The 26,302-nt window shown below is 35.8% G+C and overlaps 1 protein-coding gene across 5 annotated transcripts in view; it reads right to left on the bottom strand.

The window, feature by feature from the left end:
• Window positions 1-247: 247 nt before the first annotated feature.
• Window positions 248-26,302, bottom strand: part of DMXL2 (Dmx like 2) — a 152,659-nt gene continuing 126,604 nt past the window's right edge. For 2 of the 5 annotated variants that reach the window (XM_078448608.2, XM_078448612.1), the window contains 19 exons: window positions 25,212-25,288; window positions 23,735-23,865; window positions 21,720-21,968; window positions 18,160-18,338; window positions 15,557-15,687; window positions 14,924-15,009; window positions 14,321-14,522; window positions 13,369-13,486; window positions 10,105-10,167; window positions 9,221-9,307; window positions 9,017-9,138; window positions 7,749-7,887; window positions 7,027-7,087; window positions 6,766-6,893; window positions 6,183-6,260; window positions 4,452-4,543; window positions 3,746-3,798; window positions 2,332-2,549; window positions 248-1,663 (listed from right to left, as the gene is read on the bottom strand). In XM_078448608.2, coding sequence (XP_078304734.1) covers window positions 1,454-1,663; window positions 2,332-2,549; window positions 3,746-3,798; window positions 4,452-4,543; window positions 6,183-6,260; window positions 6,766-6,893; window positions 7,027-7,087; window positions 7,749-7,887; window positions 9,017-9,138; window positions 9,221-9,307; window positions 10,105-10,167; window positions 13,369-13,486; window positions 14,321-14,522; window positions 14,924-15,009; window positions 15,557-15,687; window positions 18,160-18,338; window positions 21,720-21,968; window positions 23,735-23,865; window positions 25,212-25,288 — 2,424 coding nt within the window. In that variant the 3' untranslated portion in view covers window positions 248-1,453. The remainder of the gene's footprint in view (window positions 1,664-2,331; window positions 2,550-3,745; window positions 3,799-4,451; window positions 4,544-6,182; window positions 6,261-6,765; window positions 6,894-7,026; window positions 7,088-7,748; window positions 7,888-9,016; window positions 9,139-9,220; window positions 9,308-10,104; window positions 10,168-13,368; window positions 13,487-14,320; window positions 14,523-14,923; window positions 15,010-15,556; window positions 15,688-18,159; window positions 18,339-21,719; window positions 21,969-23,734; window positions 23,866-25,211; window positions 25,289-26,302) is intronic. The other 3 variants (XM_078448609.2, XM_078448611.2, XM_078448610.2) reach the window with 3 other exon arrangements.

The following is a 26,302-nucleotide window of genomic DNA, read 5'->3' as shown; positions in this document are numbered from 1 at the left end:
TCAATAAACGAGAGAAGGTACAGTGAAGTTAGTTCTTACCCCACTACATGCCATTGCTGAGTGCCGTCTGTCTGGCTCATCGGTGTGTCCCATTTCCTAGAATGGCTTCTGATCTAGAAAGTACTCAGTAAATATCTGTGCATAAATGAACTGCCTAGTAGCTTACAAACTCTATTGAAATATTTGATCAAATTTAAAATGATCTCAAGTAGTTAAAAATATTAAAGAATTCCAGACCAAACTAAGGTAAAACTCTAACAAATAACATTTATTTTTCTTTTACATATGTATTTCACAGCCTGAACATCACATCGCCTTCAGAGAAAGGTACTTTTATGCCATTAAATTTTACTATTTACCACACAGGCATTTAACATTCTCATTAACATGATGAGACAATTTGCTGGTAAACATTTAAACACACAGACATTGGTTTCAGTATCTCAAGAACATTTTTTGGTCATAACCAAGGAGGTACATCAAAATAGGACACTGGCTAATAATTTATAAGCAAATAATATTTAACTCTGCATAGTTTATACAATAGGCTGTGGTAATAAATAATATCACCAATCTCATCAACTATTAACTGGCCACAAAAAGCCTAACATTCATTCAAATTATGATATGAAATGCTCTATTGGTGTAGTTTCAACATAGCCTTAAATGTTGTGGGGGTTTAACCCTGAAAGAAAAAGTACTAAACTGGTATGTTAGGTCAACTACAAATATGTCATGGTCACAAGTATTACATTCCTAACATGAAGGCAAATATTTAAATAGAAAAACGAGCAGTCCAAAAAATGTGAGTGTGCAAATTGTGAGGAAAACATTGCATTTAAATTTGCACTCATTTGCAAGTTACAGTACTAGCTCAGTATAAACACTAACAGGAAAAATAATCAGCAGTAAAGAATGGAAATGACCTCTCCCAGCAGAGAACTAGTCACTGCACACTGCTCCACAGCTCAGAAAGTGTTTCTGGTGATCTAGACTTTCTAACACCTTGTGACTATCCTTCATTCAACGCAGGAGCTGCAGGCATGCTTCCATCAGTGGGAAGACAAGAAAGGAAAACCTGAATCAGCAACATTTCTTTCCTCAATTTGGTATGAAGGTCCTTCCTGTTGTTATAAATTACTAATATGCTAACTTCTAACCTCAGATGTTTTCTGAATCAGGTTTGCTAAATGCTGTAAAGAATAGCTACCCCTCCTACAACACTAGGTTTTGTTTTTGTTTTTAAGTATGTCAGCATGATGACAAGGTACATGCACAGTCATTCTACCAACCTGTATGGGCAACACTCAGCTTGATCAGTTCCCAATTCTACAGAGATTCTCTGTATTGTTTTCAAGGTGTTAACAGCTGCTTGGAAAGCAGAAATGCCTATTAATTACTAGAGTATTTTTTAAATGAAGTGTTTATAAAAATAAAGCCCCAATCTTTAAGTCTATAGAATGTCAAGAATTCTGTTAGGGATGTTAAAAGCATTGGGCAAAACCCTCGTTTTGAGTGTGCCATCTGCCCCACAGGAGAAGATCCGGTTGCCAGGGATGATGTCAATCTGCATGACCCCAGCCCCAAGGTTTCTGAATATGGACTGCTTCGCATGCTCATTTTTGAATGAATGAATCAGGCCATGGCCTGTCAATCTCCAAACCTAGTTGAGAAGAAAGTGAAAACACAAAGTGTAAGTCTTTAAAAAACAGAGACCAAAAGCAGAAACATGGCCTTCATTTCTGTTGCCCTGAACTGGCCCAACTTCCCAGTACCCACCCCCCACCCCACCTTCCTAAAGGCTTACCTGATTGATGCCATTCACGTTATTCATTTACTATTCTTACATTTCACTGTCTCTTCTTCACATTCTCTTATAGTTTCATATTAACCACACATACCTCCATCTCTAATTCAATTAAATATTTAAGCGAATTAGATACATTGCTAATATCAAGGGAAGCCCTGAGGCATTATAAGTAGAACCTTACCATCTCCCTTTTCCAGAAACCTCACCCCAACTATACACAACAGAGTAAGGTACTAGGAGGCAGAAGAGGGGAGACAGGAGGTCCTGAGGAGCCAAAATAATGTTACAAAAAATTCTATGTACTAACAACTCTTAATTCAAAACAGAGTTTTCTAAAGCTTCTTAAGCTAGAAAGAACCACATAGTACTAAGGAAGGAAGGGTGTCAAGAGGCCTTCACTATCTCACAAAGCCTTACTTTACGCCCACATTTCAAAGAATGCAGTGGGGTCATTTTTTCCCCAGTCTTCACAGCAGATACAGATAACACTTAGCATGTTCCAACTTTTTATACTGACTCACCTTTATGTTCCCTTCTGCTGAGCCTGTAGTGAAATACTCCTCACAGGGAGCCAGGGCCAGAGCCTTAATAGCAGAGTCATGCGCCTGGAACGTGTGAAGTAGCTGTCTTTGCCTGATGTCAAAAATGCAGACATAGCCTTTCCGACCACCGGAGATGAGGAGCTGCTGTTTGGGCGCGTACTGAAGTACAGTGGCACCGTGATCATGGCATGTGAAACCTGAAGAAGAAAAATACCGAGTCTTTCCCAAATAATCTTGCAATTCTGGTAATGTTTGAATGCACATTTAAATAATACAGAAATTACCAATTTTTAATTTCAATTTGTGTAATCATGATCCAAGTATTAAAAAAAAAGATTCCAAGCAATGACAGAAAAAACATCCTTACCCATAATCTCAATATGAAAACACCTGCAGGAAGCTTAAACCTTAAGCCCACACTAAGCTATGCTGCCTTGTAAGAAGCCTATAGCAGCCAAAGTGCAGAGACCAAGCTTCCCAATGACACACTCAGCCACCACATTAATCCCCACCACAATGAGTATTTACACTATCCTAGTTCCTGCCCATACAGCTTGTATGGTAAGTAACAGACTCAACTACAGCCGTGTGAAAATGACCAGCTATAGGGAATGGGTTACCTTTCCCAGCATTCTCTGCATTTTAATATAACTAAAGCTTTCTACCAATATGGGGGAAATCTTTAAGAGCTATTAATTATTCACAGAAAAAAATTGCAATCAAAACTGAGAAATAACTATATTTTCAGAATGTGTATCAGTATGTATAATACAAGACTGAGAAATCTTTCTGTAAAAAAATCCATCTAGCTTTGTTTAACCCAAATGTATTGGAGCATGGAGCCTTCTATCTTTTCCAATTGGAAAAACTGCCTTAAAAGAAATAGTATTAAAAAAACTTTTTAAATGCTTATTTATCTTGAAAGAGAGTGAGGAAAGGGCAGAGAGAAAGAGGGAGAGACAGAGTCCCAAGCAGGCTCCACACTCAGCATGAAGCCCAATGCAGGGCTCCATCTTATGACCCTGAGGTCATGACCTGAGCTGAAATCAAGAGTTGGATGCTTAATTGACTGAACCACCCAGGCACCCCAAAGGAATATTTAAATAGCACTGTTCATATTTCTTGTTCTTTATTATTAGGTAATTCTTTAGCATATCTCCTTTCTATTGAGCTCAAATACTTTGCAACTAATTCTTAAAAAGCCTCGTTAGCAGAACCAATCTTCATATTTTGAGATGTAAAAAAAACGAACGCTATTCTATGCTAGTTGGATCTTTACCTCAGCAAGATAGCCACTCATTTACATCCTTGAATAAACACTCACTGGCTAGAATAAAACCAGGAAAGCATTCCTTCGTAGGGTATTAAAAATCATAGATCTTAACTCACTTACCATGAATGAGGCTGTTTCCAGGTGATACCAATGTGTCCCAGAGGCATACATTTCTTATAGAGAGAAAACAATAATTTTTGAGGTGTTTTTTGTTATTGTCTTCAAGTCAAATATTTTTACGTATTGTATCTTACTATCTTTTTTGTTCACTCGGATTTATAAAGCAATGATTCTCAAGTAGGATCAGGATAAAAGCTGGGGATGTAGCTCTTGTAAGAGTTTATCCTGTTCAAACCACACAGTTGTGTCTCACAAGGCCCCACCTGTCTCTGCCATCTCATCCCTCAAGCCCATCTCTTTTCCATTACCACTCCAGGGAAATGGAGACATGATTTCCTGAGGAGAGGGGATGCTGCTGTACCCCCAGGGGTAACCACCACAGGGAAATGAGGTGTTTACTCATGGAAGTATCACCAATGAACATGATGTCAGGTCAAAAAAAGTACAGAGTATGGTGGCTACAGTGTCTCAAGAAGCTGACAATTAATAGCGCAAAAAAAAAAAAAACAAAACTTTAACATAATTACATATACTTGTTGATAACCTACATTGTTTTTCTCTTTTTGGTAAGGAAAACTACTAAGAATTATGTAACCAAGTTTTTTTATCCAGAGGTGCAAAAACTCCTAAGTAAAAAAATCCATACTTGGCAGCAAGAATACCTTTCTGCTTAAAAATGTGATTATTTATGCTTCTGTCAACCTACCTGTTATCATTGGACTGTCCAGATGTGGCAACTAGACTTGAAGAGGTAATAAATGCAAAGTCGCTTGTGGCTTTACTGTGGCACTGCCAAGTCTATGAAAAATAAAGTGCAAATGATGTTACCTAAAAATCCAGTAAAATCTGGTACAGCACAAACACATAGTTCTGCTACCAGTATATGCATGCGCAAAGAACAGGTTTTAAAAATCTAGAATAAAGTGATAAGCAGATTAGCTATTATTGGCGTATTCTTAACTAATACCCAGTGATACTTTAAAACTGGAAGAGTTGGTAATAATATGCAAGTAAAAGTTGTTTTTATAGATTATCTAACAAAGTAATAGGATGAACTTAACCAAGCCATTTAACAATTTTTGCTAATGATCTCAAATACATTTAATAAACTTTACATAATATAAATCATAATAAACAACAATAGCCCAAAGAGGGACACTCCCACCTGCCCATCTAGTCTTACACTACACTGTGAGGAACTCAAGTCAAATTAACTTCATAACTTAAATGCAAGCATCCATCTTCCTTACCACCTCTGTGCTCCCTGCCCTCATCTTCCCTTCCCTGTGAAGATTTTAGCAGTAATAAAAACAAGGTCAAATGTCCTGCAAATAATCTATAGCCTTAAGGCTGCCCAAAACCACTCTTAAGGATGTTCCAGTATGTGGGAAACCATTTACTGAGCCAAGGCATGACTTTTCTTGTTGGATCAGGTGAATGAATAGAAATCTGGAGGTGAAGACTCAGGAGGGTGTCCAGGTATTTTAAAAAACATTCTTCTGTTTGGAATGATCATGATCTAGATGTGAGTGAAGGTAAGAGGACAGATTCAAGAACACTTTCGTTTCTGTAAGAACTTTATGACAGTCTACAGGGCACTAATTTAAGAGAAATATCTTGTCTCATATACATAATTAAGAATACACATATATAGTCTAGAAAAGAAAATTCACATATATGAAGTTGTGCAGAAGAAGTTCTGTGCAGGATAGCATTACCCTCCAGCCTTCCTACCCCAACTGAGCCCCCACCAAGTGAAGACAGGCTTATCTACATCATCAAATGTTTTAATATGATTTGGATTAATGAGTGAAGTGGCCCATTGGGATTGGTTAATTTATAATGTAGTAAGAAAAATTCTGGAGCAAACTAGAATACATAAAACCTGTCAGAATTGGGTAGTGATTCACTTTAGGTACTATATTAAAAATATATCAAGAAAGGGGGTGCCTGGGTGGCTCAGTCGGTGGGGTGTCCAACTTTGGCTCAGGTCATGATCTCACGGTTCGTGGGTTCGAGCCCTGCGTTGGGCTCTGTGCTGACAGCCCAGAGCCTGGATCCTGCATCTCCCGCTCTCTGCCGCTTTTCCACTTGTGCTCGCTCTCTCTCTCTCTCAAAAATAAACACTTAAAATTTTTTTTAAAAAATCTATCAAGAAGTTAAGAGTTTTCAAAAAAGTAGAAACACTTCTAGGGAAGCCTCTCAACATTTTCAAATACAGTGGTCATCCTTCAAGTTCTGAAAAGGAAGCTTTTTTGCTTTTTAGTCATTTCGGTCTAAAACTAGGGCAAATAATGGGTGCTGTGCTGCTGGGCAGAGGTGTCCCTTTTTCAACAGATCCAATGAGTGAATCTCCAATGAGATTTAGTGTCTTAAACAGACACTTGATAAATAAGCAGCTTCTGGACGTGCTCTGGGAATGCTGAGTGATACTTACCATGTAAGGTTTAGGATTTGATGCAGTTTGGTTTACTTGCCAGATACTCAGAAAGCCCTCTCCATCTGCAACACCACACTGTAAGAATGGCACAAATATTAAACACAGCTTCTTATAACCATATCGAAGGCAAAATCATTGATTGAGAGTCACTGAAATCTCACTTAACATTCTGCCTGCCCTATTTCTATAGTGTAGGTCCCAGGAAAGCTAAGCACTAAAAATACCCTGAAACCTTTCAAGTGCTCTTCCATACCTATTTTTTTGTTTTCCTTTAGTAAGAAACAGGAAGATTTCAGGTGCTTTTACTAGGTACCACCAACACACTCAACAGAAATAGAGTTCTTTACCTTCACAGAGTATTTAATATCTTTAGGTAGATGATTGATCCATAAAAAAAACTGAAGATCTGTGCTTTACTGGGAGCCAAGGGGGCATATAAACAGACACCAATAAACCATCTGCCTAGCTTAAATCCAGGGTCACTGAATTGGTTTTTAGATGTAGTTTTACTAAACATCTCCTCATAAATATCTTTTTCAGATGAAGTGAGCAGTAACCCCCACCCCACCCCCAAACCAACCTTGTTGCCTTGTGAATTAAAATATAATCTGGTAACTCTTGCATTGCCAGCTTGGCGGAAACAGACAAGTTGCTGAGGTCGTGTCCATTCAAACATTCGTACACTGCCATCCTGAGCACCTGTAAGATCTAAAACACAAAAGGAAAGGCAGAAAATAAAAAATGAAAAAGCTAAAGAGTTCCAATATTTTCCATTCTATAAATGAACTTCAAAATGACAGAGGCCATTTATAATCCTTTGGATCATAAATAAAATACTTACAGTACTGATGGACTGGGTGGGACGTCATTCTCTTAACGTTATGGAGATTCCTTTTCATAAGCTTTAAAAGAAGATAAAAAACCAAATTCATTTAGTGCATTGCAGAAGAGAGGGGAAGGCCAACTCTAGTTCTCATAGCCTTTATTCTCTTACAACTGGAATATTACTAACATATTCCCTGTTGTGGGTGTTCTGAACCACTGAACACATGATACCTGTCTGAAGGCTGCAGCAGCAGTCACGTACTGGCACAGCCCTGGCCCATATGGACCATGTGGGTACCAAGCAGCTTCATCTAGAATAAAAGGAACTCTCCTCCAAGTGCTCTCCCTGAGGACAATCAGGAGTCTCTCCAGACTCGTCAGAATAGAACATGAGAATGGGATCCCTTCAACCACAATGACTAACAACAATGTTATAGATGCATTTTTCAAATAGAGTAGACACAACTCCTCTTTGTCTCTGCTTTACCACTTTGCACCTCTCAGTTTGCCCATCTATACAATGGGAGATAATACTGTCACCTACCACCTAGGGTTGTTGTGAGGAACAGCATGCTCCTGACAGAAAGTCACAGTATGTTAGCTAACTAACATTATTAGTTATGGGGTGCTAACTAGTCATTGCCCTCATCTTGAGGATCATTCCTGAGTCAGAGTGACTTTCACTTATTCTGGAGTGAGTCCACACCCAGAAACCACACTGAATCGTAAGTAACATACCACACTAGCTCCTGTGCTCGTCTGCCCACTGCCCAGCCATGGCAGAGAGGAAGGTGGGTGCACCTGACTTGCTGAATAGGACGTGGCACTGGGCTGGTAAAGAGTTGTAGTGGAACCACGGTAATCAATATCATCTGAACTGTGAACAACATGTGTGTGTTACTACGAAGTGTTCTCTTAACACACATTCCAATTACACAGCTTCTTATGTATCCATAGGACAGTCTTTACTTTTAAAAAAATGAATAAATATCCATAAGGAAAACTTAGATATAATTCCTAATCAGAGGCAATTTTAGTATCTGTTAACTTTTCCCCTTGAGACAAAATATTTTACTGCACACAAGATGGAACAAATGTTTGCTTTGAAGAACTTAACACAAATATTCTTTTTATCATGTATAGAAAAAGATTATAAGGTCTCTTCAAATATAGATATCCCATGTAGCAAACTCATACATTTTAAAGAAATCTGAGTTTAAACGTTTCTTCAAGTACTGGTAATCATCACATAAAAATGTTACAGTAATTTTTACGATGGACTATACCATATTACATGGTTACATCAACTCTGACAGTATGATACTGAGACCTAGTAATATTATATCCTAAGAAAACAGAAAACCCTACAGAACAAGGAGAGAGGTGATGATGGCACCATTCCCAAGCACATAAAATGTCCAAGAGTGTGGAGAAAAGCAAGAGGGAGGGCAAATGTGGAGGAGAAACCCCAAAATAGGAAAGTGTTGCAAAACACTCTTGGTGCAGTATCCACAGCGTTACTGAAAAATGAACTTGTCTACATCTTCATCTGTAAAAAAGGTATGCCTGTAAGGTGATAATCAAGAAGGAATGATGAAATTTACCACTAAATGTGACCTATCAATCAGTCTTATTAACATATTGGTATATTCTGCTTTTTGTTTTAATTATCCAAAGCAACTGAATTCGCTGAATACTGTGTAATTCCTGACATTTCTTTGTTAGGGTTAAATGTCAATGTTGTAGTTATTGGCATTAGGCTTTGGTGTTGGGGATTATTCTGAGTCAAACACTATGAATAGTTCCGTGCGGAATGGCAGAAGTATGAGTAATTTGTTCACTGATTTAAGAAGAGCCTTTCATTGGCACCTAAACCAATTATATTGGTTTCCTACCCAAATAAATAGATATATATACTTTTCAAGATAATTCAAATCTGCATAATATTTAATGGGTTCTTTTTTAAGAATACTACATTTAAAATGGACTACACAAGGCAGACTAACCTTTTGGATTCTCTGTCATATTCTTCTCCAATCCATATATACGACTGACAGGCCAGCAGAGAAGTAACATCAAGTTCTTGTACATCGTGTGTTGAAGCCAAGACAATTTCGTTACAGTTTGCCTATAAAGCAAAGGCAGAGTCAATAATTGAAGCGACTTCACTAAAATAATGGCACAATCTTTACAATGACTAAAGCTTTTACCTTATTAATGGAAAATGCCATGATCATATCTGACTCCTTATGAATGATTTTTGCCTTTCCACCTGGATAGCCCAGATCAGCTTCAACCTACAAAACGTTACCGGCAGTTAGTTGTTGTGTAGCTCCATGAGAGACACACACACGTTCCACAGAATTAAAAGAAGAATAAGAAGTGTAGCAGCAGCAGAAGCAAGAAAAAAGGTACCAGTAATTTTAGTATGTTGAGAATTAACTTTGGAATTAGCTTAAATTCTGATGCCCTATAATCATCCTGACTATAAAGATTTCCATTATGATGACAGGATACTGACTAACTGTCATGAAAGGTAACTAGTAAATTTTTATTAGTATTTGTAACAGCAACGTGCCGCGTGCATCTCTTCCAAAAGTGTGCGGACACTGCAGTAAAAATGTGTATGCAGTAAGAGGCACAGGGTGGAAGAAAAAGACAGTAAGACAAGTCATGTAAGAAATTAAACATTTTAAAAGAGAGTAATAAGACAGGAAGAAGGAAAAGTTGGGAAGAACAGTTAGAAAGGGATGAAGGAGACTGATGAGAGGAAGGTGCACTGGCTTAGGGTCAAAGGTGACAGAAGGAAAGAAGATGCAGGATCAAGGAGGAAAGATAAGATAACCACGTGTTTAAGAACAGGCTGGAAAAGGGGACAGAAGTGAAGATGGAACAGGAAGAAGGAAAGAGAAGAACCAATGTTTAGGAAGAGCAAGTCAGACATGGTGGAGTGTTTCCTAACCTACACCACTGAGGTGTATGGGAGCAATGAGTATTTCGATTAGCTGGCTAGCCAACGGGTTAGTATTAGAGATGAAGGTTAGCTCCTCGAACTTTAAGAATGAGCTAAAAATACAAGAGCGTGGAACACTACCTTGCTGTGGCAATCCTCTGCTACGCAGTTTTGTCTGACCTGTTCCACACGTTCTTCTACAGACTAAGTAACACCACACCGTCACAAACACAAAACACGTGCATGAAATGAAATTATAAAGAGAATGAAAAATTTCAAACTGAAATGGTCACTCCATAATTTAAAGATGGTAATTTGTAAACTTCCCTTTTAAAAGCACAGAATCAAGAAAGAAAAACTAAGTAAAATGTGATGTCATCAGATGAACACAATACAAAGCAAAACAGGCAAAATTAATGTGCCTATTACATACATAAAAGCTGTCTCAAAATAAAAATTAGTTATTTGTATGCCAGTTATATAACTTAAAGCTCTAATTTAAACTGCAGTGTCTAAAAAATAAAACCTGCTTGTATGAGAAAATGCACTGCACAGATTCCTAGTCTACAGAGGTTTATTTCAAATACAAATTAACACTATTTCTGAACACAGATTCAAAGTACTGATAATTATTTCACTCTTACTCATAAGAAATATATCCATGAAGGGGTAGTTAGGGACTGAAATTCACATCAACTGTTCACTATAAATGATATTTTCTCCTTACAAGTAAATAGATGTTTGATAAAATGGCGCACAGGAAAGAAATCACACAAAGAGCTTACTCCTGGTTGATGACAGGGTCATCAAGGATGGCTACAGTCAGAATAATAGTTCTGCTCTTCTTTGGAAACCTCTGAAGGTTTGATCATAGCAATACACCCCTCCTAATATCTCTTGAAGTGATTGCTTCACTTTCAACCAAAAGGGCCAAATTCTCTGTGCACGCCTTCAGCGACTGCCTAGGGATGCTACAGAGGAACAATGACAGAAAGGTAACTGTGTGCAAGGCCCACTCAACAAAAGCCAAACTGCTGAACAACCTGTTTGCCTTTAATCATAAATAGCAGACTTTGCAACATTTACTGATTTCACAAAAACTGTCTTGTGGAATATTCTTCTTTAACATATTCAATGAGTAAAAATATCTTCTTATGAATATACCTAAAATTTCAGCATTTCTCAGGAGAATTTTCTAAGTAATTTTTTAAAATGACCCAACATTTTAGAATTTTTAGGATGTTTTTCAATTTGACTAATTAATCAATTCACTGAATTTACCAAATTTATGAGTACTACAATCCTACTTAATAATTTAAAAAGATAATCTACTCTTACTGAATGGATAATTTTGACAAATGTTCCATATTTCTGAGCTTAGTGACCAGTTTTTATTTTGTCTTAACAGCTTTAACACTTTTTTTCAATTTTTTCCTTACTGAAAACAAATTTTCAGTACATCTGTGCTATTCAAAACAGTAGCCATTAACCATATGTGACCATTTAAACAAAATTAAGTCACACTAGCTACTTTTTTTTTTTAAGTGTATTTACCTCTTTTGAGAGAGAAAGAGAGAGAGAGCACGCACGGAGAGGAGAGCAAGACAGAGAGGGAGAGGGAGAGAGAGAGAGAATCCCAAGAAGGCTCTATGCTGTCAGTGTAGACCCCAACACAGGGCTCGAACGCACAAACTGTGAGATCATGACCTGAGCCAAAATCAAGAGTTGGATGCCTAACCAACTGAGCCACCCAGGCGCCCGTACTAGGTACATTTCAAGTGTTCAGTAACTGTATGTGCCTAATAACTATTGTATACAAAAGATATAGATTTCCATTATCACAGAAAGTTCTATTGGACAGCACTGAACAAGATAGTAATTCCACTCAATAATTTGAAATCCAAAAGGTACAAGAGGGTACATGATAAAAATTCTTCCTCCCAACCAAACTCCTACCATGTACTTCCCATCCTTGGAGCCAACCAATGCTTACAGAGCATTTTAAGAAATTTCACCTCGCTGTTCATGGAGACCCTCTGCTTGTAGAAAATCTGAAGAGAACACACAGTATATGGGGCTGCTGATACCAACCACACAGAGACTGAGGGATATAAAGGAGAGACTAAGGGGCAGAAGGAGGGAGAGGCTTAGTTACAGAAGAAGGAAACCTAAGAGAGTAGATCCTGAAGACAAGACTAAGGGTTCAAGCAACCTAGACACCTCACTTCCCACAACTCTTGAGGCTCTGACAATCCAACCAAACCATGCTACAAACCTTCTGAATAATTAAACATATTCCATTTTCAAGGAATCATTACATTTAATAATTAGAAGAACTAAACATTCAAAAAACTGATCCCTTAATATACTGGCTTTCTGTGAATAACAGAGTCCTAATTGAGCAGGTATCTTTTATGTTAAATCTATTTCTTAGTTTATGAAATTTGGATGAAGCATCACTACAGGAAATACTGTCAACAGTCAACTAAATGAAAGAGAATGAAATCTGTGATTTCCCTAACAAACCCTAACAAATGGAGATGTGGTTCTCTATTTTACCTTGGAAAACAGAGCCATATGAACTGTCCCTCTCAGTTTTCAATTTTCTAAGTGAAATATAATTCATTGTTTTTTTCTCATAGATTTTGTTTGCCAAATCTTTAATCTAATCTGACACTCTACTCTGTACACTCTCTACGCTGCCCATTATCTCATGAAGTAGCCACAAGGACTGATATGCTCATGTAACAGATCTGTACCCTCCTCTTTTATAAGAGATATTTTTAAGTTCTAAAGTACCAGTCTCCCAAATTCCTGATTCTTCTTGAACCCTGTATGACATTAAATAACTAATTCACAATCAGCTTAAAAATCACTGTGCAGTGCCAAACTTTTGCATCACTTTGTAAAAGCAAACTTCCTTCATCACATATTCATATTTCTGTAGTTTATACTCTTTCACAAAAATTATCTTGAATTTGTTTCCAAAGTTTATCCCGTTCATTTCTAAATGCTAAATAAACAAAATACTTTTAAAGGGCTATGTTAGATTTCCTGTTAAATGATATTCAAAGAATCATAACAGAGAGTACACTCATTTATATATTAAATCACCCAAATAATCCATCACAATATTTATTATTTGTAAAAGCCCAACGGAAAGCCTTGCAAAGAAGTACCAACTTTCACTTGGTTATGCGTGATTTACCAAGGGACCTATGTTGTCTCATTGTTATAAAATGAAAAGTCTAAGATTTTATCTTATAGAAGAAATTCACTGTAGTCAGGTAAACTATTACCCATAATGTATGAAAGATAATTAGGTTGCAACCAAAAAGTAAATCATTAAAAAAGTTAAAACTAAACAAAAATTACAAAACAAAGTGGTTTTTTTCCCCAAAATACCTCACTCTGTTTTCTTTTCTTAGTGAAGATATATCTAATAAATGTCTCTTGAAGGACTTCTTGTTTCACAAGGAAATGCCAGAGTCTTTTGACTGGAAGTGCAGAAGAATCCCGGGACCTATTAAAAAAAAGGAATACATCTTATTTAGCTCTGTAGAAAATGTGCTTCATATCTGCAGAAACTTTAAAAAAAAAACCTCCATTATCTATTGCAAAGAAGATACATCATTAAGTTCAGCAAAGTTTTATAATTTTTTTTCTTTTAATTTTTAGTTCTTCTAAAAATACTCCTTTAACTAGCAATTAATTCTCTAATTACATGGTTCTCTGAATGAACAGGTTGAGCTGAGAGTCAAAAGAAGCTATTATTCTCTTTTTAAATTATATTGTAGGTTGGTTCTGTTGGTTACATAACATCACCAATGAATATAAAGTCACAGAGTTCATTTTTAACAACCCCCCCAAAGCTAAAAAGCCTGTTTTTTCAAGTTTATCAGTGATACTCTTAATCACAGGACAGGTGCCTCACAAAAAGTTTGCTGCTTATCCAAAGGACAGACAGGAGGGCAGGTAGAAGACCAAAACATCAATAAAAAACCTTAATATATTTACTATTAAATTATTGCCAAAATGTAAGTAGCACCTTGTTTGTATATGTAGATTATTATCCCAAAATATTTCTGTATGAATTCTTAAAATGGCAAAAATATAATAAATGCTTTTTCTTGATTACAAAAGTAATACATCTATTCAATTATTGGTCATCCTGGGAAAAATGTTTTCTATCCAGATTATTCTAATGTTTTCCTTCACATATACTGCTGGAAATAGAACTGTAGGTTCAAAGTTATGAATGTTTTTACAAAAACATAAAATAAGCATATTTTGCCAAACTACCTTCCAGAAAAGTTAAACCAGGCTACGTTTTCATGGGCATTATAAGCATCCTTACTTGAATGGAGTATTTTCAGGTTCTAGCATTGCTTTATTTCGAAGAATAGCTGGTCCGGCTCCTACTGAAAGGTCAGTTGGGTAAGTGTTGATATAGTTAGGTGGTGGACCTTCAAACTGATCCATTTTCTCTTGCAATATCTGTTCCCAGTTCTCCAAGTTTTTAATGACAGCAATACCTAATGGTGATGTTACAGGCAATTCTAAAAGAGGACAGAAATGCCAACTTGTTTTCATAAAAATGTTGATCATCATCCACATATTTAAAAAATCTGAAATTTTTGGAGCCAAAACCTCTGAAAATACAAATAAACCTGAAAATGTTGATCTAATACTATTTGGATTCTTAGTGCTTTAGCAAAACAGAAGTCCAACTCTCTAAACTGAGCAAAAAAATGTCTAGCTTCTCCAGTCTGATTTCCTGCTTTTTCTTTCAACCCTCTGGGTAAACAGTGGTTCTTGCTATGAATTAAAACCATAGACTGGAGCCTAAAGTACACAAGATCTCATCAAATCTCCAATTTTTAGTACCAAACACTCTTTTATGTAGATTTCTATGAAGAGAAACTTGATGCTAATATATTTAAGAACATTAATTACCTACCAGAGAATTCCAATCCAGCAATGGGAAAGAAATTCTTGACGTTGTGAAGTACTAGCTTAACCATTGTCAAATGCAGAAGAGCCCAGCTGTTCAAGGGAAACAAACAAAAAGTTCTCCTTCACTGAAAATAACATCATGAGAGAAGCATAGTAATGATTCCTGTCAACTGTTTAGCCCAATCTCCAATCCAGAAAAAAAGTTGTTCTTTTCTAACAACTTAAACCTTTGTTATCCCTGATAATAAAAAATATGTTAACAATGTACAATAGAATACACTTATAATATCTGAAAACCACCTAATGGAAAAAGATTTATAGTCACACGCAATCTAATAGCATATCAATGAACATATACCAAGTTCTAATGTCACATCAATAAATTACATATTTTTTCTAACTGAAAATGTTTGTGTTTCCACTCTACATGTAAGCTATTCTTAGACACTAGATGTGAAAGAAATACTCTACTCTCTAGAAATTTAACCTCAAAGATACAGAATTACTAACCTGAAAATGTAAGTCAGCTCTTGTATAATAAATTCATGATAGTATTACTTAAAATTCCTAACGTCAGGATTTTTTTTTTACAAAAGAGAGAGAGAGAGAGAGAGAGAGAGAGAGAGAGGAAAGTTACCTATAGGAATTTGGATCTTGGTGCTCCTGTATTTGTGTATCTGAAAAAAAAGCATCATCTTCTTCTTCATCACTATGAATGCTTTCATCAGAATCATATATAACACCACTATCAGACAAAGGGAGAAATGGCTGCAATAAAAGATAAAGTTATTTTTTAAATATATAATCAGGTTGTTTTTGTCCTAACTTAATAATGAACATTTTTAAGTGGTGTCTAAATAAAAACTTCCTTTCACAAATGATACTAGGCCTACAAAAGTCAAGAAAACTAGTCAAAACTCTCAGATTCAATAAAAAAACTCAATACCTAGATACAATATAAATACTTCTAGAGCATTAATTATAATAGCCAAGTTATGGAAGCAAATTAAGTGTCCATTGATAATCTATAAAGATGTGGCACATGCACAGAGAAGTATTACTCAGCCATTAAAAAGAATGAGATCTCGCCATCTGTGACAATATGGATGACCTAGAGGGTATTATGCTGAGTGAAGTGAGTCAGAGAAAACAAATACCATATGATTCACTTATATGTAGAATCTAAAAAACAAAACAAATAAACAAAAAAACAGGAACAAAATCATACAGAGAACTAGTGGTTTCCAGAGCAGAGGGAGATGGGCAAAAGAGGCAAAAAGGATTAAGAGGTACAAAGTTCCAGTTATAAAATAAATAGTTCACAGGGATGATAAATACAGCATAGGGAATAGGGTCAATAATACTGCAATAATGTTGCATGGTGACAGCTGAGAGATACACTCATTGTGGTTAGTACAGAGTAATGTATAGAATTGCTGAATCACTGTTTGTACACCTGAAACACTGTATGTCAACTATACTTCAACAAAAAGTAAATTAAAAGAAATAGTAAAACATATGTCCCAGAGGGGTGCCTGGGTGGCTCAGCTGGTTGAGCATCTGACTCCTGACTTTGGCTCAGGTCATTTCATGTTTGTGACACTGAGCCCAGTGTGGGGCTCTGCTGACAGCGTGGAGCCTTCTTGGGATTCTCCCTCCCTCTCCCCCTTCCCCTCTGGCTCTCTCTCCCTCTCAAATAAATACTTAAAAAGTATATCACAGAAATATTAGAAAACAAGCCTTTTCTTATATATCAAGAGAACTAGTTAGACAAGTTGAAAGAAAAAAGACACACTGAAAAACATAAAATATCAAAGGAAAAACCTTATGAAAACAGACAGCTATAGTGAAGGAAAGCACAAATCCTTCTAAAAGCTATATAAGGAGACTCAGACATGTAAAAACTATAATTCTTTAAAATTAATTTATAAGTTTTAAGTTAATTGCCATAAAAATTCCCCTGGGTATTTCTTTTCCTTTTTTGAGGCTTTATGATGATTCCAAAGTTCATAGGGAAGAAAAAATAGACAAGATTAGCTGAGAAATCTTTTTAAGGTGAAAGATATCATTTGTAGTGGATATTAAAACAAGTAATTAAAAGAAGTGCAGCCTAGGGGCGCCTGGGTGGCGCAGTCGGTTAAGCGTCCGACTTCAGCCAGGTCACGATCTCGCGGTCCGTGAGTTCGAGCCCCGCGTCAGGCTCTGGGCTGATGGCTCGGAGCCTGGAGCCTGTTTCCGATTCTGTGTCTCCCTCTCTCTCTGCCCCTCCCCCATTTCATGCTCTGTCTCTCTCTGTCCCAAAAATAAATAAAAAACGTTGAAAAAAAATTTAAAAAAAAAAAAAAAAAAAAAAAAAAAAAAGAAGTGCAGCCTAGATATTGATCAATGGAAATACACAGTCCAAAAGTAGTATATGTATAAGAAATTAATCTATGACAAAGATAACAAAAGTGGGAGGAAAGGAAAAATAACTGGTTACGATAACAAAAGCAAATCTTCAGAACTCACCTTGAAAGACTTTTTAAAAGTGGGATCAATACCTCAAGAACTCTGAGATCTAATAAAATTTTTAAATGGAAGGTGGCATGACGAAAGATATATTTCCTATGTGGACATACAGCAAGGTGACCACAGCATTAGCATGTGTAAAGAGGGCAACATTAATAGAAGGAAGGTGATTAGTCTGAAAAAGCAAAGCGCTGAAAGAAAGTACTAGTAGCATGTACTGAACATGGTATGAAATGCAACTACAATGGATCTAGTCTCTAGGAGTATTCTGATACCCAGAGTTCTATCTGCTTTGGAGAAAGAGAGACATGTCATGGGGCTGAACTCTGGCCTGATGAAACCCCCAAATATCCGTCTATCTCTTCTTGCTCTAATTCCATGGTGACCAAGGGAAATACTGATAAGTAGACAAAGGGAACTAGATGGCAGACACAAGTATTCCAGTCACTAGAAAACAAGGATGCTGATTATATGTTAATAAAACTGACTTCTGGTTTAGACCCAAATCCCATACAATTTTCATTTGTCCCATCCATATCAAGTATCTGACCATCATGATCTTATCATCCCTGAATGAATATTCAGTTTCTGGACTTGAGAAATTAAATATCTAAACTATACTTGTTCCACCCAGAGGCTGCCTCACCATTCCTATGTGATGCACACATAAGAATAAAAAAAAAAAAAAAAAAAAAAACCCACATAAAAGCTTATATTCCTTAAACCCCTTACCTTGGCAACAAAATAATCCCACATACTAAGTTCAGGAGGAATAAATTTTTCTTTGTAAGATGGTCTCTCTGCAGGCACTGGTGGGGGGGTAGCATCTTTTACAGGTCGTCCAGGGACGAGCATTCGCATGTTAAATCTTCTACGATGTTTATCTATGTCTTCAGAAGGAACAGGAGGTGCTGAATAAAGATAGAGGGAAAAAACAGCATTTATCATAGAGTTAAGTTAACTTTCCTTTCAACATACTCCTGCCACGTTTTAGTTTAGACTAAATTACTTGTACCTGAATTAGTTTTCCATGAACCATGGCAGAGACACACATGAGGATAGAGCATAAAAGAATATCTTGCCATGAAGCAGAATGTGTGCTATTCAGAACAAAGATTAAAGTAATTCTATTTACAATGCATTAAATACATGACATGTTCATTAGTGCTTGAGTAATTATTTCTGGCCATGCTGTTTAAGAAAGATTCACTGAAGCTGTAGGATGTAAAGCATGCCTTTAAAAAAGAAGGGAGAAACTCCACGTGAAAAAAAGGAAGGGACAAGAGAAACCAGTAACTAGAGGTTTAGGTGAATGACGATGATAACAGAGGAATATAATGGAGTAAACACTGCTAAGAGGGTTATTTAAAATGAACCCAAGAGGACATTGAGGAAGTGGGGCTTATGCACGTCTCCTGTCTCACATTCTCTGTAATTGTTGCTGAACCCCACTAAAAGCCAAGGCATCTGCTGCATTTAGAATGGGCATGAATGGACTTTCCACCTAACACCAGCCCTAGCAACCAATCACATATAGATGAATGTAACTGTAGCTATACCAGCACCAATCACATTTCCTTCAAAACAACTTCTGTAAATTCCCTCTTTCCTCCTTAAAAACCCTAGCCTCCTTTGTCTCTCCAGAGCATGCTTTTGATTTTGGTTGACTCGGTGTCTCCCAGATTGCAATCCCTAAGATCCCAAATAAACACATACATTTTATTTGGCAGCTTGCAATCTTGCTTTCTTTTTTCCCCCGGATGACAAGGAGTCAACTTCAGTTGACTGAGGAGGGGAATAACAAGAAGAGTGCAGAGCTGGGCTGGGACTAGGCCATGGATGTGAAGCTGGGAGCTTATCCTATGGTGATCCTCACAAACACTTAAGTTAGTCACAGGGTGAGGTACTGTTTGCTCGGTCAATGACAGAGAAGATGGAAGATGATGATGTAAGAAGAGCGAACGAGTACAGTGGGTAGTAAAGACTGAGAAGAGTTAGATATGAGGAACACATAAAAGTAACAACAAAAGGATTCAGGAACTAACTAGAGGAAGGCCAGAAAGTAGAAGTCAACAGCTCCTCTCTTAAAACTCGTCACAGGAAATGATAATTCTATCTTGTTCCCTCTTCCATCATATCCCACACACAATTCATCAACAAATCCATCAGCAATATCATATTATACCCAGAATATAACCACTTTTCGCCCTACAACTACCACTCTCAGCTAAACCACATTTATCTTTTTAGTAAAATCTACATAAAAATAAAGATTTTTAAGTGTACAATTCAGTGTCATTTAGTACATTCACAATGTTATGTCACCACCATCTCTATCTAGTTCCAGAGCATTCTCATCCCATTTCATTCCCAAATGTAAACTCTAGAGTCATTAAATAGTTACTCCATACTCTTCCCTCCCTCTAGCCCTTGGACAACCAATCTGCTTTCTGTCTCTATGGGTTTACCTGTTCTGGATTTCATATAATGGAATAATAAAATACATGACCTTGTGTGTCTGGCTTCTTTCACTTAGCATAGTTTTGAGCTTTATGCTGGTATGGCATGTATCAGTACTTTGTTCCTTTTTAATGATTAACACTCCACTGTATGTATGTATATGTGTATGTATGTGTATATATATGTATATATATATACACACATATATATATATACATATATATTTACCACATTTTGTTTATCCATTCATTCTTGATGGTAACCCACAATTATCTTTTAAGTGGACCATTACAATAGCCCCCTTCTTTTATTCTTGTTCTATAGTCTATTCTCCACATAGCAGCTAGAGCTGAAAAACCTAAATCAGATTAGGCTACTCTTGCCAATAGTTTCCTATCCTTCTTTATAATAACTACTGAAGTTTTCACCATCCTAAATGACCTTGCTCCCAGCTGGTTGTCTTACCCTATCTCCATCCAAACTTCCCCAGCTAAAACAGCCATTCTGGCCTCCTCTGTAGTTCCTGGAAAAGGCCAAACTCAGTCCTACCTCATGCCTCATGACCTTGGTACTCCCTTCACCATCTGTAATTGCCTGAAATTACAGAGCCTGAAAGACTCTGACCCCAGATATCTGCGTGGTATGATCCCTGACTTCTCTAGGACTCTGCTCACATGCTCTCATCAGAAATGTGTTTTCTGACCATTCTAACTAAACTGTTCACAAACCCTTTCCTTCATGACTCTCCATTTAACTCTGCTTTATTTTTATCATAGTTCTTATCATAACTGAAATACTATTATTTGTTAATTTGTTTACTGTGTGCTAACCTCCACTACATATGTGTAAGCTTCATGAAGGTAAGGGGTTGTCTGTGTTATTCATCCCAAAGCCGACAACGCTGCTTGTCATGTAGTAGGTGTTAAATGAATGCAAATATGAATCTGCACTCAGAAGTTTTAAGCATGGATGACTTGATAAATGGATTACCATGAAAAAAAAATAATAGAAAATTCAGAAAGAGAAAGAAGTGATTTGAAGGGAAAACTTTCAAATTTAAGGTTGGCTACAACAAGGTACAAACAAGATAAAGATGAAGAGTCACCCACTCACATACGGGGGAGTGCAAGCAATGAAAGAGGCTAAGACATCCTCCCCTGCTTTGACTTATACAGAAACTTATTCATTTAATTCAACCTTGGGCAGTAAGGACACAGATTAGAGCCAGTGCCATTTAAACTCTTTGTGCCATTGATTCCCCATCTGTAGTTCATTTCCAAGGATGAATTAACATGATTTCTGTTTCAGCACCGAGATGGAAACTCTTCCTATATCATCATTCTACACCTTACATATCCTTCCATTTTTAAAAGTGGGATAAAAAATACAAAAAAAAAAAAAAAAAAGGGCAGAAAATGGAATTTTAAAAACCATATGCATGACTGTAAAAGCTATCTTGCACATGACCATGAACCTAATATGAAGCCAACTGTTCTCATGCTCTGTAAAGATTATGATGATCTATTTAAATCTTTTTTCTCTAAAAACTATCCTTTTCCCTTTCCATTCTTTAACACTCTCCTCACTTACCTTCACCTGTCCTCTATTTCTTTTTTATCCTCCTCAAATTTATCCTGGTTTATCAAAAAATGTTCAACTGAAACTTTATTTTTATTTGAACATGAGTTTATTTACTATTCTAACCAAAGTCATGAGATTTTAAACATCACTGATTTTCAAAATAAAAATTCTTGTAACATTAGAAAATCTTTTATTTTGCACTGGAAATTATTTACATTTACATATATTAATTGGTATCAAATTTATCTTACCTGCAATATTTTCTGCTTGTCTTTGAGGTTTCACAACAAGCTTCACACCCCCTCCAAAAACAGCAGCCCACATCCGATTATTTAATGGGTGGGCTGCAAGTCGAAACAATTCATTGGAGGAATTTGTAGCAAGAGCATGTATCAATAAACTTAAGTAAACAGCAACAACAGCTTCACACAACAAAATGTTCAATTTTGGCTGGTCTTCATCTTGAGCTGAACTCAAGAGATTAATGAGTGAGCTCACACCTGTATGGGTATATAATATAAGGAGTGTATCAGCAAAAAGCTCCAGAAGAAAAAATCCAAATCTGTAACTTAACCAAAATTATGCATCCATATTATGTAATATATCCATAATTTGAGCAACAAGATAAATGACAGAAATGGATTATAATCTATGGAATAAAATAAGCCCACAGTTTATACTGATATAATAAATGAGTGAATAAATAAATAAAAAGGGGAGAAATGAAAGCTCTTCCTCATAGTACAATTTCAACTAAAAGTAAAAGGAATGATAAAATTAGAAAAATCACCATCTAGTAATCCCCACAGTAATATCTGATTCAGGCAAGAATGGCTGCTAAAATTAGTGGGTGAAAGCATAATATTTTACACAGTCTCAAACTATCTCTTCAAAAGAAACTTATTGATTACAAAGAAAAAATATTAGCTTAACAAATGTGAAATTTGGCAGAAACTACCTTAACAGGTGATCAGAGTTAATAGCACCAATTATGGAACTAACTGACGTCATATGCCTCTTGACAGTCTGAACTAAGGGCACACAGTATCTTTTTTGTGGTATCCATGCCAAACACATACAACCTGAATCTAATACTAAGGTTAGGAAAACCCAAATTGAGGGACATTCTAAAAAATAATTGTCTACTACTCTGCAAAAGTATCAATCATGAAAGACAAAAAAAAAAAAAAAAAAGAATTAAGAACTACTCTAAGACAGAGGAGATTCATGAGACATTACAACTCAATGTCACATGGAAGACATGAGTGAGGCAGCTGGAGAGATTTCTGAAAGATCTACAGATGAGAAGAACAATATTGTACAACGTTAAGATGCTGAATTTGAATACTGTGCTACAGTTATGTAAGAGAATGTTTTTAGGAAAGACTCATGATACATTTAGATGTAAAAGGGTATCATGTATACAACTTGCTCTCAAATACTTCAAAAAATACGTAAATACACACACGCAGTGAGAGAAAGAGAAGGATGAATGCTAAAGCAGGTATGGCAAAATGTTACCATGTGGAGAATCTGGGTGGGGGCTATACAAAAATTCTTTGTACTGTTTTTTCAATTTCTTGTAAGTCTCATTTATTCCAAGAAAAATGAAAATGGAAACAATGTTTCTAGAAACTTACACACAAATCAATTTTAAATATCCAGTTTGAGTTTGTCACCTCTTTCTACTGCCACTCTTCACAACAATCACTAATGTGTGAACTCAGAGTTATAAAGCAACTAGAGTAAAACCTGAATGACACAGCAAACCAGGAAAAGGTATGAAGAGAGTGGAGAAGTCTGAAATAACTGATGTGGATGATGAGAAAAAGAGCTAACCAGAGAAAGAGAAGGACTGGCAGACAGCACAGAATGGTCACTCTTATCCCAACATACAAATTTACACTTGAGAGTAATCGTATTCTCTCTGATACATCTGTGAAAATGTCTCTGTGATACTGCTCTCTAATTTGGAATTTCTAAGGATAAGAAAGAGGATGTGCTCACCCTTGTGAAAGATGTTAAACCTTGCTTTTTTATGCTGGTCAACACAGCTGGGTTTTGAAGCCTTAACTTCCTGAGTCTTCAGACAACATTACAGTACTTAATAATTCCTAACCCATGGCAGAAAACATCATCAAAAACAAACAAATAAAAAAAACCATTCACCAATTCCACAAAGAACAACAATCAGGAAACCAGTTAGTAAGTTTTTAAAATGGAATTGCCAAATAAGGTTTAAAAACCGAAACACTTAAATGCTCACCCGGCCACTGAGCAGGAGAAGAATTCGGTGTTGCATGTTCTTCAATACTTTCGGTCCTGAGTCTTCGACGATCACTTAAAAGAAGTCCTTGATAAGCCATTCCTGTAAACTGGTTTCCTTCTGTCTGACTGCTAAAACAAATAAGATTTGGTTATTTATCACCCTAACAGAGGTAATTAGCAATTGTGCTTTATACATATTTATTTTAGATGATTAGAATGATATTTACTCCTTTTAAAAACTTTTCAAGATGGTTGAAAATCTTTTCTATATTCACCCATTTTTATTAAAAAAAAGAGTCTGAAAGTAAGAAGAGTACTATTAGCACTAGACTATATTAGAAAGTTTCAGGGTGCTATTTTCTTGCATTTCTTAGCTCTGCAAAGTTGTGCAACCTTAACTTTGAACTAAAATATGAACTACAATCTGGAGAATATTTTAGAAATATCAAATCCTAAAGCCAAATGTGACTAAATATTTATTTCTCTCCTCTTTGTGGAGCTGCGGAAAATACAAAAGCAGAAAGTAAAGCTAACTCCCTTGAGGGTCAATCATAGCCTAAGGATGAGAAAATACACATTTAAAAAATATTTATTTGAATTCTCATTTAGTGCCATTTTAACCAGTGACTGATATCAAACAAGTTGGCTTTGATCACTATGATGATCATAGTAAATTAAATAAACTATTTTTCCCTTATTTACATTTCCGACGCATCTTATTGAACTGAAAGCAGAGTACAGGCCATTTTGAGGCCTGTATCAAATCTTCTCACAAGAGGCTCCTGAATTTACAAGAAAAAAATCTAGACATATGTTTAATATAAATTTAATATGATTCTATTTATATTACAAGGTTTTTCATTTATTAATTCATTTAAATCTGGGTCATCTTTCCTAGTGATTTAATTTCTTACTACTTACACTGCCCTCATCATTAAAATGTACAGTATACACTAATAAAGGTAACAGGACATTTAGAAAAATTTAAACCATTACTTCTCATCAGTATCATTTTCAAAGACTTCTATGTTATATGTAAATGGGTAAGAAAAAATGATTTTAATAATTATTTGTTAAGAAATGTCCTTTTTGATTTTTTAAAAAGTATTTCCTTTTCCAACTGAAAAGCAGTTAAGCAATATAGGAGCTAATCCAATGCTAAAAGAAATGGTTCCTAAAGAAAAATAGTAAATAGTGAAAAATTCTTTTCTTAAAATCAAAAAAGACAGTGATGATGATAATTTCCATTTACTATTTATCATTTTCTGTATGCCTCTGTTGTTACTAGGTGACAGCTAAATTAAAGTTATTTTATTTCTCATTCTCTCTTATCTATTAGAGTATACATGGCAGTCATATTTGAGGATATTTCCATCCCTAGGAAATAGAACTTTGATATAAACTTCAGCACATTTTAATGTTTTTGCTGTATTAATAATTTAGCATGATTTCTTTTTTTTTTTTTTTTTTTTTACCTGTAGCTATGACTGTCACATAATGCTTGGTAAATTGATGCAGAAAGTGATGCTGCTAGTGAATGAAGTGTGTGCACCTAAAACCAAAACAGCCACAATTACATTTTATACTAACATTTCTATACAACAGTAATATCTTAAATATTAAAAAATACCCAGCAGAGTGGCAATATCATAAATAACACTAAATCCTAAGACTACTAACTCTACTTTAAAACTTATAAAATAACACTCACCCAACTTAATATGAATGCCCACAACAAAGCTAACTGATTCAGAACACATTTATCAAATATTTACTAACTGTGAGTCTGCCATTTACCAGACCCTGAGCAAAGTGCCCATGTTCATCTATTACTGGGACTGTTCTACCTGCTAATGATTAGCTTAAAGATTAGTATTCAAAAAAAAAAAAAGAAGAATAAAAATAAGTATACAATTTTCAGAGCTTTTATTTTAAACTGCCTTACAAAATTTCCCTTGATGAAAATAAATACTTGATCTTAGTAATAAAAATGAATTAAATGTTTAGATATATCAATCACTGTATGAAATGGCCGAGTTTTCAGAAAGCAAGTAACTTATTTAGTACTTATGAGTAGTGCATACTCTTAGAATTTTAAATTTAGAAAGTTTAAAAATTATCATTATCAAAAGTACATCCTAAAATGCCACACTGAATCAACATTTTCAGACCCATAAAAATCTTAAAATTTGAAGGGAACTTAGAAATAGTTTCATACTCTTTGAATGTCTTATACAAATTTCTAGGAATGGAAATGTTTACTTAGAATTTAGTGCCTTTTCTAAGTGTCCATATTCACCTAACAAATAATTTAAGTAATCTCTGCTTAAATACTAATACAGATTAATTCATGCTATGGGTTGGAAGTCTCTAATAGGTTGATGTAACTCATGGGTCCTTCAGAAGAATGTACTCCTAGAGGTCAAACATGCCTTTGAAATAAAATAAATAAAAAACAAAGATGTTGGGGACATCAACCACTGGAACTGGAAAAAGCATAGCACAAATATACATAGGCTAGCACAGAGGTTGTCTGATGAATTCCAAATCCTGCCAAGCTTCCTAC

The sequence above is a fragment of the Panthera onca genome, chromosome B3 (genome assembly GCF_046562875.1).
Source record: "Panthera onca isolate mPanOnc1 chromosome B3, mPanOnc1 haplotype 2, whole genome shotgun sequence".
Classification (NCBI taxonomy): domain Eukaryota; kingdom Metazoa; phylum Chordata; class Mammalia; order Carnivora; family Felidae; genus Panthera; species Panthera onca.
Note: the sequence above shows the minus strand (reverse complement) of the source record. Positions and strands in the feature narration are given on the sequence as shown.